Source organism: Mercenaria mercenaria, chromosome 11 (assembly GCF_021730395.1).
Source record: "Mercenaria mercenaria strain notata chromosome 11, MADL_Memer_1, whole genome shotgun sequence".
NCBI classification, from domain to species: domain Eukaryota; kingdom Metazoa; phylum Mollusca; class Bivalvia; order Venerida; family Veneridae; genus Mercenaria; species Mercenaria mercenaria.
The window spans coordinates 54,410,283-54,426,154 of record NC_069371.1 but is presented as its reverse complement, the minus strand read 5'-3'; the positions used below and the strand labels follow the sequence as shown (position 1 = coordinate 54,426,154).

Here is a 15,872-nt window from a genome sequence, read left to right as displayed (position 1 = left end):
ACCATGGCCCTCTTGTTTGTTTGGGGAGCACTAAGAGTTGCCCTTGTTTGTCCATCTGCCCTAATTTGTTGAGCATATCTCAAGAAGTATTTGATTCAGGGTTATCAAACTTCACAGGATTGTTATTCAGCGTGGGAAGTTTTGTACCATATGTTTTAATTGGGATGAAACAAGGCCAACCGAGAGTTATGGCCCTTGAATTAGTAAAAAAAAATATTCAAAAAGGGCCTTTAAGTTTGTATCATATGTATCTCAAAAAGTATGTGACCTAGGATGGAATATTATTCAGCATGTGAAGTTGTGCACCTTGGATTTTGTTAGAGATTTCATTATGTCAGACCAGAGTTATGGTCCTTGACTTAGCCAAAAATATGCATAAAAGGATATAAAATATTATGTCACACATATCTTAAAGTGAATTTGACATAGAGTCATGAAACATAACAGGAAAATTATTCAGCATGTGAAGTTACTGGGGGTATTGTTTTGGGCTTTCTGTCAGTCAGACCAGAGTTATGGCTCTTCATTAAGTCAAAAATATGCATAATAGCATAGGCTTTTGTTGCATGTGAAGTTGTGCACCTGCTGTTCTGACTGGGAATTCACTCAGCCAGACCAGAGTTATGGTCCTTGATTTAGTGTAAAATACACTTGAAGTGCTTAAAAGTTTGTGTTGCATATATCTTAAAAAGTACTTCACCTGGAGTTATGTAACCATATACAGTGACAGGAAGTGGGGGCACCTGTGTCCTTTGCACACACATCTAGTTTAGTCTATGGTAATTCAACAAGAATTAGATGTAAATGTGTGGTAAGTGTGGAATTAGCTCTTCAACTAAATTGTCTGGGTTAAAGAGTAAAAAAAGAAATTTAGAGGGCCTTACTGAAATGTGTGGGTGTCACCTAAAACAAAAATCGTGTAAATCATGTTTTGAACATTCCCTGAGATGTTTGATATCACCATAAACATTCACACAAATGTTTGTTACTGCAGCTGCTTCAGTTACAAGCAAGTCATACCTGAATGGGGAAGTTGATATTGATGGTCTACCTTATATAGGAAGGTGTATCATGCCTAACACAGTGTACTACAGGTAAGTCATACATAGCTTGTGTACTTCATATAGGAAAGTGTATCCTGCCTGGAACTGCATGTTACAGGTGAGTCATACCTGGCAGGGGAGGCTGATATTGGTTATCAGTCTTATGTAGGAAGGATTATTCTGCCTAATACAGTGCACTACAGATGGGTTGTATTCAGCTGGGTAAGTTGACATTGATGGGCTACCTAATGTAGGAAAGTGTATTCTGGTTTATGTAGTATACTTTGGGTGAGTCATACCTAGCTTGTGTATCTAACATAGGAAGATATCTCTGATGAAATACAGCATCATACTTAGCTTGGTAACCTCAAGTAGGAAGGTGTATCTTGCCTAATGCAGCATACTGCAGGGGAGTCGTACCTAGCTGATGGTTTACCTCAAGTAGGAAGGTGTATCTTGCCTAATGCAGCATACTGCAACGGAGTCGTACCTAGCTGATGGTTTACCTCAAGTAGGAAGGTGTATCTTGCCTAATGCAGCATACTGCAGGGAGTCGTACCTAGCTAATGGTTTACCTCAAGTAGGAAGGTGTATCTTGCCTAATGCAGCATACTGCAGGGAGTCGTACCTAGCTGATGGTTTACCTCAAGTAGGAAGGTGCATCTTGCCTAATACAGCATACTGCAGGGGAGTCGTACTAGCTGATGGTTACCTCAAGTAGGAAGGTGCATCTTGCCTAATGCAGCATACTGCAGGGGAGTCGTACCTAGCTGATGGTTTACCTCAAGTAGGAAGGTGCATCTTGCCTAATGCAGCATACTGCAGGGGAGTCGTACCTAGCTGATGGTTTACCTCAAGTAGGAAGGTGCATCTTGCCTAATGCAGCATACTGCAGGGAGTCGTACCTAGCTGATGGTTTACCTCAAGTAGAGGTGTGTCATACCTAGCTGATAGTTTACTCAAGTAGGAAGGTGTATCTTGCCTAATGCAGCATACTGCAGGGGAGTCGTACCTAGCTGATGGTTTACCTTAAGTAGGAAGGTGTATCTTGCCTTATGCAGCATACTGCAGGGGAGTCGTACCTAGCTGATGGTTTACTTCAAGTAGGAAGGTGTATCTTGCCTAATGCAACATACTGCAGGGGAGTCGTACCTAGCTGATGGTTTACCTCAAGTAGGAAGGTGCATCTTGCCTAATGCAGCATACTGCAGGGGAGTCGTACCTAGCTGATGGTTTACCTCAAGTAGGAAGGTGCATCTTGCCTAATGCAGCATACTGCAGGGGAGTCGTACCTAGCTGATGGTTTACCTCAAGTAGGAAGGTGCATCTTGCCTAATGCAGCATACTGCAGGGGAGTCGTACCTAGCTGATGGTTTACCTCAAGTAGGAGGGTGTAGTCATACCTAGCTGATAGTTTACCTCAAGTAGGAAGGTGTATCTTGCCTAATGCAGCATACTGCAGGGGAGTCGTACCTAGCTGATGGTTTACCTCAAGTAGGAAGGTGTATCTTGCCTTATGCAACATACTGCAGGGGAGTCGTACCTAGCTGATGGTTTACCTCAGGTAGGAAGGTGTATCTTGCCTAAAACAGCATTCTGCAGGGGAGTCGTACCTAGCTGATGGTTTACCTCAAGTAGGAAGGTGTATCTTGGCTAATGCAGCATACTGCAGGGGAGTCGTACCTAGCTGATGGTTTACCTCAAGTAGGAAGGTGTATCTTGCCTAATGCAGCAAACTGCAGGGCAGTCGTACCTAGCTAATGGTTTACCTCAAGTAGGAGGGTGTAGTCATACCTGGCTGATAGTTTACCTCAAGTAGGAAGGTGCATCTTGCCTAATACAGCATACTGCAGGGGAGTCGTACCTAGCTAATGGTTTACCTCAAGTAGGAAGGTGTATCTTGCCTAATGCAGCATACTGCAGGGGAGTCGTACCTAGCTGATGGTTTACCTCAAGTAGGAAGGTGTATCTTGCCTAATGCAGCTTACTGCAGGGGAGTCGTACCTAGCTGATGGTTTACCTCAAGTAGGAAGGTGTATCTTGCCTAATGCAGCATACTGCAGGGGAGTCGTACCTAGCTGATGGTTTACCTCATGTAGAAAGGTGTATCTTGCCTAATACAGCATACTGCAGGGGAGTCGTACCTGGCTGATAGTTTACCTCAAGTAGGAAGGTGTATCTTGCCTAATACAGCATACTGCAGGGGAGTCGTACCAAGCTGATAGTTTACTTCAAGTAGGAGGGGGTAGTCACACCTAGCTGATAGTTTACCTCAAGTTGGAAGGTGTATCTTGCCTAATACAGCATACTGCAGGGGAGTTGTACCTAGCTGATAGTTTACCTCAAGTTGGAAGGTGTATCTTGCCTAATACAGCATACTGCAGGGGAGTCGTACCTAGCTGATGGTTTACCTCAAGTTGGAAGGTGTATCTTGCCTAATGCACATACTGCAGGGAGTTTGTACCACTGATGGTTTACCTCAAGTTGGAAGTGTATCTTGCCTAATGCAGCATACTGCAGGGAGTCGTACCTAGCTGATGGTTTACCTCAAGTTGGAAGGTGTATCTTGCCTAATGCAGCATACTGCAGGGGAGTCGTACCTAGCTGATGGTTTACCTCAAGTTGGAAGGTGTATCTTGCCTAATGCAGCATACTTCAGGGAGTCGTACCTAGCTGATTTTTTACCTCAAGTAGGAACGTGTATCTTGCTAATGCAGCATACTGCAGGGGAGTCGTACCTAGCTGATGGTTTACCTCAAGTAGAAGGTGCATCTGCCTAATGCAGCTTACTGCAGGGAGTCGTACTAGCTGATGGTTTACCTCAAGTAGAACGTGCATCTTGCCTAATGCAGCATACTGCAGGGGAGTCGTACCTAGCTGATAGTTTACCTCAAGTTGGAAGGTGTATCTTGCCTAATGCAGCATACTGCAGGGGAGTCGTACCTAGCTGATGGTTTACCTCAAGTAGGAACGTGTATCTTGCCTAATGCAGCTTACTGCAGGGGAGTCGTACCTAGCTGATAGTTTACCTCAAGTAAGAAGGTGTATCTTGCCTAATACAGCATACTGCAGGGGAGTCGTACCTAGCTGATGGTTTACCTCAAGTAGGAAGGTGTATCTTGCCTAATGCAGCATACTGCAGGGGAGTCGTACCTAGCTGATGGTTTACCTCAAGTAGGAAGGTGTATCTTGCCTAATGCAGCATACTGCAGGGGAGTCGTACCTAGCTGATGGTTTACCTCAAGTAGGAACGTGTATCTTGCCTAATGCAGCCTACTGCAGGGGAGTCGTACCTAGCTGATAGTTTACCTCAAGTAGGAAGATGTATCTTGCCTCATACAGTATTCTTCAGGGGAGTCGTATCTAGCTGATGGTTTATCTCAAGTACAAAGGTGTATCTTGCCTCATACAGAATACCTAGCTGATGGTTTACCTCAAGTAGGAAGGTGTATCTTGCCTAATACCGTATACTGCAGGGGAGTCGTACCTAGCTGATGGTTTACCTCAAGTAGGAAGGTGTATCTTGCCTAATACAGCATACTGCAGGGGAGTCGTACCTGGCTGATAGTTTACCTCAAGTAGGAATGTGTATCTTGCCTCATACAGTATTCTTCAGGGGAGTCGTACCTAGCTGATGGTTTACCTCAAGTACAAAGGTGTACTTGTCTCATACAGAATACCTAGCTGATGGTTTACCTCAAGTAGGAAGGTGTATCTTGCCTAATACAGTACACTCCACGGGAGTCGTACCTAGCTGATGGTTTACCTCAAGTAGGAAGGTGTATCTTGCCTAATACAGTATACTGCAGGGGAGTCGTACCTGGCTGATAGTTTACCTCAAGTAGAAAGGTGTATCTTGCCTAATACAGTATACTGCAGGGGAGTAGTACCTAGCTGCTGGTTTACCTCAAGTAGAAAGGTGTATCTTGCATAATACAGTATACTGCAGGTTAGTCTAGCTGGAGAAGGTGATATTGGTGGTATACCTCATACAGCATACTGCTGGTGAAAACACTTCATAACTCATATCAGAACATTCCTTCTAGTTAAACTCAAGTGGAGGCTCTGTGACTTTGCCCAGAACACATTTTTAGCTCACATGTCACAAAGTGACAAGGTGAGCTTTTGAGATTGCGCAACGTCTGTCCGTCCGTCCGTAAACTTTTGCTTGTGACCACTCTAGAGGTCACATTTTTCATGGGATCTTTATGAAAGTTGGTCAGAATGTTCATCTTGATGATATCTAGGTCAAGTTCGAAACTGGGTTACGTGCGGTCCAAAACTAGGTCAGTAGGTCTAAAAATAGAAAAACTTTGTGACCTCTCTAGACGCCATACTTTTCAATGGATCTTCATGAAATTTAGTCAGAATGTTTATCTTGATGATATCTAGGTTGAGTTCAAAACTGGGTCATGGGCCTTCAAAAACTAGGTCAGTAGGTCAAATAATAAAAAAATCTTTTGACCTCTCTAGAGGATATATTTTTCATGGGATCTGTATGAAAGTTGGTCTGAATATTCATCTTGATGATATCTAGGTCAAATTCAAAACTGGGTCAACTGCGGTCAAAAACTAGGTCAGTAGGTCTAAAAATAGAAAAACCTTTTGACCTCTCTGGAAGCCATACTTTTGAATGGATCTTCATGAAAATTGGTCAGAATGTTCACCTTGATGATATCTAGGCCAAGTTCGAAACTGGGTTACGTGCCTTGAAAAACTAGGTCAGTAGGTCAAATAATAAAAAATCCTTGTGATCTCTCTAGAGGCCATATTTTTCATGGGATCTGTATGAAATTTGGTTTGAATGTTCATCTTGATGATATCTAGCTCAAGTTCGAAACTGGGTCAACTGCGGTCAAAAACTAGGTCAGTAGGTCTAAAAATAGAAAAACCTTTTGACCTCTAGAGGCCATATTTTTCAATGGATCTTCATGAAAATTGATCTGAATGTTCACCTTCATGATATCTAGGTAAAGTTTGAAACTGGGTCACATGCGGTCAAAAACTAGGTCAGTAGGTATAAAAATAGAAAAACCTTGTGACCTCTCTAGAGGCCATATTTTTCATGAGATCTTCAATATAATTAGTGAGAATGTTCACCTTGATGATATCTAGGTCAAGTTCAAAACTGGGTGACGTGCCTTCAAAAACTAGGTCATTAGGTCAAATAATAGAAAAACCTTGTGACCTCTCTAGAGGCCATATTTTTCAATGGATCTTCATGAAAATTTTTATCATGATGATATCTAGGTCAAGTTCAAAACTGGGTCACATGAGCACAAAAACTAGGTCACTGTCAAATAATAGAAAAAACAACGTCATACTCAGTTCAAAACTGGGTCATGTGGGGACAGGTGAGCGATTCAGGACCATCATGGTCCTCTTGTTAGCTTGGCTTTTCGAAGAAAAAGTAAAGCTATTGCACTCACCCTGGCGTAGGCGTCGCTGTTTGTTAAAGTTTTTGATAAAGTCAAATATCTCTGTTACTATCAAAACTATTGACAACTTGAAACTTAAAATCGTTATTTACTATCAAAGTCTACACCAGGAGAATAATCCCCATAACTCTTATATGAATTTTGACAGAGTTATGCCCGGTTTTAACTTAGAATTTTTTGGTTGAAGTTTTTGATAAAGTCAAATATCTCTGTTTCTATCAAAGCTTTTGACTTGAAACTTAAAATAAAAATTTACTATCGAAGTCTACACCAGTAGAAACAATCCCTTTAACTCTTGATTTGAATTTTGACAGAGTTATGCCCCTTTTTAACTTAGAAGTTTGTGGTTAAGTTTTATAAAGATTTACTGGCAAAGCTCTAATTCAGAGTCAAGCTTTGAGAAAAGTCAAGCATGGATATTATCTAAGCATCAGAAATTTGGTCCGAAGGTGGTAGGTTCAAATCTAGGTGATGGCAGAATTTACCTGTTAAAATCCTTACCACACTGAGTATTGTTCAGAAGTCGAGGAATCAGTCATAAAGCATAGTTAAGTTAGAATTTTCTTTATAATCTAGCTAAAATAAATTGGTTTTAAACTAAATCATATAGGTGTTTCAAGTTTTTATTGACCTCTAAATAGGAACATAATTGGATGAATGAGAACAGTGATCTTTAAGTTTACAATAAAACATGCTTTCTTTCTTATTTTCAAGTTATTTACTTCTGAATAAGGGCATGTAAATGTAGTATTTTAAAGTGAAAGGACAGTATGATATTTGAAATACAATTATGGATTTTTATTTTCTAGTTATGTGAATACACAAAGTGGTGAGGAGTCTGTAAGATTATACAAGAACCAGGAACCAGCCTATGTAGAACACATCAAGTTGCTAGGAAATGATACTGGAACCAGTGGCAAATCAAAAGTTGCCATTATGCTTAGAATCAATGTGAGTACATATATAATGATGATGTAGTGGTCTGGTGTTGGCCACTCAACGTAGATGTTGTAGTCTGGTGGTTCAGGTGTTGGCCACTCATCGTGGATGTTGTAGTCTGGTGGTTCAGGTGTTGGCCACTCAACGTGGATGTTGTAGTCTAGTGGTTCAGGTGTTGGCCCTCAACGCAGATGTTGTAGTCTAGTGGTTCAGGTGTTGGCCTCTCAATGCGGATTTTGTAGTCTAGTGGTTCAGGTGTTGGCCACTCAATGTGGATGTTGTAGTCTAGTGGTTCAGGTATTGGCCCTCAACGTGGATATTGTAGTCTAGTGGTTCAGGTGTTGGCCACTCAATGTGGATGTTGTAGTCTGGTGGTTCAGGTGTTGGCCCTCAACGTGGATGTTGTAGTCTAGTGGTTCAGGTGTTGGCCTCTCAATGCGGATTTTGTAGTCTGGTGGTTCAGGTGTTGGCCCTCAACGTGGATGTTGTAGTCTAGTGGTTCAGGTGTTGGCCCTCAACGTGGATGTTGTAGTCTAGTGGTTCAGGTGTTGGCCACTCAACGTGGATGTTGTAGTCTAGTGGTTCAGGTGTTGGCCCTCAACGTGGATGTTGTAGTCTAGTGGTTCAGGTGTTGGCCCTCAACGTGGATGTTGTAGTCTAGTGGTTCAGGTGTTGGCCCTAAACGTGGATGTTGTAGTCTAGTGGTTCAGGTGTTGGCCTCTCAATGCGGATGTTGTAGTCTAGTGGTTCAGGTGTTGGCCACTCAATGTGGATGTTGTAGTCTAGTGGTTCAGGTGTTGGCCCTCAACGTGGATGTTGTAGTCTAGTGGTTCAGGTGTTGGCCACTCAACGCGGATGTTGTAGTCTAGTGGTTCAGGTGTTGGTCCTCAACGTGGATGTTGTAGTCTAGTGGTTCAGGTGTTTGCCTCTCAATGCGGATGTTGTAGTCTAGTGGTTCAGGTGTTGGCCTCTCAATGTGGATTTTGTAGTCTAGTGGTTCAGGTGTTGGCCACTCAATGTGGATGTTGTAGTCTAGTGCTTCAGGTGTTGGCCACTCAATGTGGATGTTGTAGTCTGGTGGTTCAGGTGTTGGCCACTCAACGCGGATGTTGTAGTCTAGTGGTTCAGGTGTTGGCCCTCAACGTGGATGTTGTAGTCTAGTGGTTCAGGTGTTGGCCTCTCAATGCGGATTTTGTAGTCTAGTGGTTCAGGTGTTGGCCACTCAATGTGGATGTTGTAGTCTAGTGCTTCAGGTGTTGGCCACTCAATGTGGATGTTGTAGTCTGGTGGTTCAGTGTGGCCACTCAACGCGGATGTTGTAGTCTAGTGGTTCAGGTGTTGGCCCTCAACGTGGATGTTGTAGTCTAGTGGTTCAGGTGTTGGCCTCTCAATGCGGATTTTGTAGTCTAGTGGTTCAGGTGTTGGCCACTCAATGTGGATGTTGTAGTCTAGTGGTTCAGGTGTTGGCCACTCAATGTGGATGTTGTAGTCTGGTGGTTCAGGTGTTGGCCACTCAACGCGGATGTTGTAGTCTAGTGGTTCAGGTGTTGGCCCTCAACGTGGATGTTGTAGTCTAGTGGTTCAAGTGTTGGCCTCTCAATGCGGATTTTGTAGTCTAGTGGTTCAGGTGTTGGCCACTCAATGTGGATGTTGTAGTCTAGTGGTTCAGGTGTTGGCCACTCAACATGGATGTTTTGAAAAGCTTTGAAACTTTCAACACTTGTTTACCATCACCATGGCCAGTTATAGGCAAGAGCACATAACTCCATCAAGGATTTTGGCTGAATTATGGCCCCTTTTGACTTAGAAATCATGGTTTAGTTTTTCGTACCAGTTCATATTTTGACAAATTCTTTTGAGATAAAGCTTTGAAACTTTCAACACTTCTTTACCATCATCATGTCCAGTAATAATCAAGAGTACATAACCCCATCAAGGACTTTGGCTGAACTATGGCCCTTTTTGACTTAGAAATCTTGGTTAAGTTTTTCGTACCAGAATATATTTTGACAAATTCTTTTGAGATAAAGCTTTCAAACTTTCAACACCTGTTTACCATCACCATGTCCAGTTATAGGCAAATGTACATAACTCCATGAAGAATTTTGGCTGAATTATGGCCCCTTTCTACTGAGAAATCTTGGTTAAGTTTTTCGTACCGGTTCATATTTTGTGTAAAGTGTTTGATCTTAGATATTTGACATGTAGCATTGCGTAGTAGACTTTTACAAAATTTGTTCAAATCATGACCTCCGGGGTCAAATTGATCCCGCCCCAGGGGTCACTTGATTTTACATAGGAAAATCTTCAAAATTTTTCTAAAAATAAATCAGAAGGCCTAGAGCTTAGATATTTCACATGTAGCATTGCCTAGTGGACCTCTACAAAATTTGTTCAAATCATGACCCCTTGGGTCAAGTGACCTGCCCCAGGGGTCACTTGATTTTACATAGGAAAATCTTCAAAAATTTTCTAAAAATAAACCAGAAGGCCTAGATCTTAGATATTTGACATGTAGCATTGCCTAGTAGACTTCTACAAAGTTTATTTAAATCATGACCCCCGGGATCAAATTGACCCAGCCCCATGGGGTTACCTGATTGTACATAGAAAAATCTTCAAAATTTTCTAAAAATAAACCAGAAGGCCTAGAGCTTAGATATTTGACATGTAGCATTGCCTAGTGGACCTCTACAAAAGTTGTTCAAATCTTGACCCCCCCAGGGTCAAATTGACCCAGCCCCAGGGGTTACTTGATTGTACATCAGAAAATCTCCAAATAATTTCTAAAAATCATCAGTTTGACATTTGAAACATGTAGCTCCTATTACTCAGGTGAGTGATCCGGGGTCATCATGCCCCTCCTGTTTTCTTTTATCTGAATATCTGTGTTCATATTTTGACCCCATTCTTCAATCAATTCTTCGAATAGTAAAGCGCGTTGTCATCAGACAGCTCTTGTTTGCTTACAGATGACATTAAATTTATGAATATTAATATTTTTAAGTTAGGAATATGTTTTTCTTGTCACCATGAATTAACTTTCGAGAAATGAAGAGTTGTGTAAATGAGTAAATGAAATGGCCGAGTATTTCCATCCTGTCTGTAAATATTGATCCCTACTGGGTTGAGAGTACGAAGCTCGTGGATCCAAGAGTATTACCTGTTACATCTTATATTTAACTACTAGACTCCTCATAGAAATCAGGGGGAAACATTAAAAACTAGACTATATCATGTATATACATGTAGAAGACGAACTGAACAGTAACAAAATATAACTGATTTTCAAACAAGTCGCCATGCCAGAGAGACATGTGGAGAAGCTGTACACCAGCCTTGCAGTACTGAACTATGCATTCATCTTGCCCTGAAAAAAACTGCAGAATAAAAATTAAGCTAAATCCAAGATAAGTGTCCTGTTTGCGTAAAATACGTTTTCCCCATTCTCTTGATCAAATTTGCCCACGATCAAATATAACTTGCGCCATACCAGCTCCACCAATAAAAGATCATTACTGGCACCACCGGCATCGATCTAAAAATCTAAAAGTAGATTAAAACCGACACCATACCGGCACCACTAAAAATAGATAACTGCACCACCGGCAGCGATCTGAAAATCTAAAAATAGATTAAAACCGACACCATACCGGCACCACCTAAAAATAGATCACTACCAGCACCACAGCATTGCTAAAAATAGAAACTGGCACCAAGCCGGCACCAGGAGTATCCCAGAAATCCATGTAAAAGCAAAAACGGGCCTCATACCGGCTCTGGCTCCAGCACCGGCACCAGAGAGTATATAAGCAGAATGCAGCGTCACACTGCTCATAATACAAACCAAACTTGCCTAGTCATTACGGTCAAGTCCTCTGAAGAAGTTCACAACTGCTAAACGAAACCGGTCAGGAAAGATATCTAACCAACAAGAGAGCATGTCCTCCATGGCTCACACCCAGCCACATTATACTAATTGTGTAAATGAAGTTATGTCTGATTTGGGCATTCTGGTATTGTTTTTAGAATAAGTCACATCTTTCATCAGTGAATAAATGCAGATATTTAGGTTGGTGCGACTAGGAATTCTTACCATGATAATCAGTTAATTTTTTATGATTTTTTCAGAGAAATCCAATTATTGGAGACAAGTTTGCTAGTAGGCATGGTCAGAAAGGTGTATGCAGGTAAGTTCTGAGTACTACAACATTCATTAGTTTGTAAATGAAGTAGACATGTAGTGGTTCCAAATGAATGTTTCGGTGTCCAAAATCAGAAATGCTTTAAGGAGTTTAGAAAATCATCTCATGAAATATGTATTTACAACTTAACATGCTTTTCAACTGTTATTGTTGTGTCAGCTTTTTATCATTTGCAAAATGGATTTCCATGTGTCTTTCGTTAATGTTGAAGTTTATGCCTAACATAATCAAGTACGTATTCACCGAAGTTCATGCATAACCCAGTATAGTACTTATTCACTGAAGATTATGTCTGACATGATGTACTTATTTACTGCAATTTATGTCTAACTTACTGTAGTACAATCAGACTTCCTTTGCTCAAACTCATTGTCAGGTCCAGGCAAAATCCCTGTATAATGTAAATTTTTAGATGGCTCAAACTACTAATAACTCAAACAAAGTTTACCCGTCTTGTCGAGTTGGAGCTAATGAAGTCTGACTACTTTTTAACACAAGTTTATGTCTAACTTTAATGTGGTACTTACTCACTGAAGTTTATGTCTAACCTTAATGCTGTACTTACTCACTGAAGTTTATGTCTAACCTTAATGCTGTACTTATTCACTGAAGTTTATGTCTAACCTTAATGCTGTACTTACTCACTGAAGTTTATGTCTAACCTTAATGCTGTACTTATTCACTGAAGTTTATGTCTAACCTTAATGCTGTACTTACTCTGAAGTTTATGTCTAACCTTAATGCTGCACTTACTCACTGAAGTTTATGTCTAACCTTAATGCTGCACTTACTCACTGAAGTTTATGTCTAACCTTAATGCTGCACTTTTTAACTGAACTTTAATGCTGCACTTATTCACTGAAGTTTATGTCTAACCTTAATGCTGTACTTACTCACTGAAGTTTATGTCTAACTTTAATGCTGTACTTATTCACTGAAGTTTATGTCTAACCTTAATGCTGCACTTGTTCACTGAAGTTTATGTCTAATCTTAATGCTGCACTTACTCACTGAAGTTTATGTCTAACCTTAATGCTGCACTTACTCACTGAAGTTTATGTCTAACCTTAATGCTGCACTTTTTAACTGAACTTTAATGCTGCACTTATTCACTGAAGTTTATGTCTAACCTTAATGCTGCACTTACGCACTGAAGTTTATGTCTAACCTTAATGCTGCACTTACTCACTGAAGTTTATGTCTAACCTTAATGCTGCACTTTTTAACTGAACTTTAATGCTGCACTTATTCACTGAAGTTTATGTCTAACCTTAATGCTGCACTTACTCACTGAAGTTTATGTCTAACCTTAATGCTGCACTTACTCACTGAAGTTTATGTCTAACCTTCATGCTGTACTTACTCTCTGAAGTTTATGTCTAACCTTAATGCTGCACTTACTCACTGAAGTTTATGTCTAGCCTTAATGCTGTACTTATTCACTGAAGTTTATGTCTAACCTTAATGCTGCACTTACTCACTGAAGTTTATGTCTAACCTTAATGCTGCACTTACTCACTGAAGTTTATGTCTAACCTTCATGCTGTACTTACTCTCTGAAGTTTATGTCTAACCTTAATGCTGCACTTACTCACTGAAGTTTATGTCTAGCCTTAATGCTGTACTTATTCACTGAAGTTTATGTCTAACCTTAATGCGGTACTTACTCACTGAAGTTTATGTCTAACCTTAATGCGGTACTTACTCACTGAACTTTATGTCACTGAAGTTTATGTCTAACTTTAATGCGGTACTTACTCACTGAAGTTTATGTCTAACCTTAATAGTGACCTTAATGCTGCACTTACTCACTGAAGTTTATGTCTAACCTTAATGCTGCACTTACTCACTGAAGTTTATGTCTAACCTTAATGCTGCACTTACTCACTGAAGTTTATGTCTAACCTTAATGCTGCACTTACTCACTGAAGTTTATGTCTAACCTTAATGCTGCACTTATTCGCTGAAGTTTTTGTCTAACTTTAATGCTGTACTTATTCACTGAAGTTTAAGTCTAACTTCTATACAGTACTTATCAAGTGTAGTACTTACTCAATGAAGTTTGCTTGTTTTCAGTATGATGTACCCCGTAGAAAACCTGCCATTCACTGAGAGTGGAATGACTCCAGATATTATCTTCAATCCCCATGGCTACCCTTCTAGAATGACCATTGGTGAGTCATATTTCAGACAGACAAAATTGCTGTTTTGCACTGGACAGTTGTTGGTTGTTAGAGGTATATGTTTAAGGAGTGTGAAATGGGAACTGTATTGTAAAACTGACTGTCAACACCACTCTCAAAACTCCTTTTATTTGATTGGTTGTTTCTGAGCACAGACTAGAAAGCAACCAATGGTAAGGCTGCAGTTTGAGACTGGTCTCCAAACTCAGTAACTTCATTTCTTGCACATCGAACTGGCGTTTCCGGTGATTTTACACATACCGGCAAAACCCATCTGGCACCCCCCATGCCAGATGACTCTCTTGCTGTTAATGACAACTAGCGATTCATGCATTAATTATATATTGTTCATGTAAAGCATGAAAAAATCAGGTACCTTGATAGTTTCTCCCCATTCCTAATATATCTCTCGATTCAAAATACGTTGTTTTACCTAAGAACACACCGTTATGCTACAAATGATAAAACTAAAGTGGTACTTTGTTATTGTGCGTCACTGCTTACAGACGTTAATTTCCCGCACTTTGTGTACATACTCTCCTATGAGAAAGAGTGCTACAAAGAAAGTATTTCTGTCTGGTATTTGTAAAATAAGTATGTAAGAAAAACAATCTGTCAGAATGAAAAGCTTAAATGTATATGATATGCAAGAAAAAATATCAGTCAGGAGTTTACCTCGGCCACCTGCGCATGGTCGGTAACTTGGCTAGCCTCGTTACCGCCTAATGCACAGGTGTCCTCGGGATCAGGGCTTCGGAAATTTGCCGGTTTGTCGGTTTTGGACGGATTTTTGACATTTCAGACCGATTCGTGAAGTGAATTTACGAAAAAAATCAGTCCCGTAAAAATGGAGAAAAGTATAAGTTTCGGTCTGATATCTCAATACATGATCACCTGCCAAGTAGGACATTGTTGGTCGCACCTTCAGATAATCAATAAACGTGTCAATCGGTCTGATTGTCACTTTGATAATCGGTCCGTAATTAGCGCGTGACGCAATCAGTGCTCGCGCAGCACATCCTTTAATGTTTGCAGACAGCCGACTGCGGTGTATTAAACATTTTTGACTGGTTTCCTAACGTTTCTGACTGGATCCAAATCATTTCGACGGGGATCCACTTCTTTTATTTAGAATCCGACGGATGGTTTATTTCAAAAGGCTATGTTTGATCACGGTAACAAACAAATGGTCGCTGCATTTAATCAAAGAGCTATAATTGTACATTATAGGTCTTTGATTTAATGAGACATCACACAGAAAACCGATAAAAATAATTTTTATAATTACATGATTTGAAAAAATTACATGATTCATTTGTTGGGGCTCCAGTTGAAACAAATGCAGAAAATCGTCTTTGCAACCCGACTGTACAAAAAAGAAAAAAAATGGATGGGCAACCACGAATGATAAAGAAAACCGGAGTGGCACTGTTTATCAAACCGGTCTTTTAAAAAGCGTTTCGAAATGAAATTTTGTTTACATCAGAAGAGAACATATAACTTTATAAAATGTAGTTGCTTACTGAAGTACAACGTAAGTGAAATGAAATATCCGTGGCCAACCCGCGTGACGTTTTGGTACTATACATGCGGGAAATTCGATCTCAGCGTTCAGATAACGTACACATGCGGTCCGCGGCAGAGTATTCTTTAAATACTGAGGCTGTTTAGCAGAGAATATGTGTCGTGTAACTCACTTTGACGCATTGTATTTTATAAAATTCCGTCAAAGAATGAGGAAACATCATAAAGAATCTGCCGTGTATACGGTATCGAAGTCACGTGCGTTGGCTTTTAGACTAGTTACGCACACGGTGTCAATGCCTTGTATTATCTCGGAAAAACATCGAAATTTAAACAAAGTAACGATCACACATAACAGTGAATAACTGTCTTCATTGTATGGTAACGCGCGGTGACTGGTAACTCAGTTTTAATGCATGACATGCTTATTTCTTTACCCTATCACGTTTTACAAAATATGTAATATTGGGAATGCGGTGGGTAGGGTAGCGCCGATGTCAGGATTTTCGTTTCGGACCGATTGAGTTATCAAAATTTCCG

At 40.5% G+C, this 15,872-nt stretch overlaps 1 protein-coding gene across 1 annotated transcript in view; it reads left to right on the top strand.

Annotated features, from left to right (window-relative positions):
• The window catches only part of LOC123530999 (DNA-directed RNA polymerase I subunit RPA2-like), an 83,794-nt gene that overhangs the window by 61,389 nt on the left and 6,533 nt on the right, over positions 1–15,872 (top strand). Inside the window, exons 23-26 of the mRNA XM_053517476.1 lie at positions 995–1,094; positions 7,291–7,432; positions 11,552–11,610; positions 13,702–13,799. Of these exons, the coding sequence (XP_053373451.1) occupies positions 995–1,094; positions 7,291–7,432; positions 11,552–11,610; positions 13,702–13,799 (399 nt within the window). The remainder of the gene's footprint in view (positions 1–994; positions 1,095–7,290; positions 7,433–11,551; positions 11,611–13,701; positions 13,800–15,872) is intronic.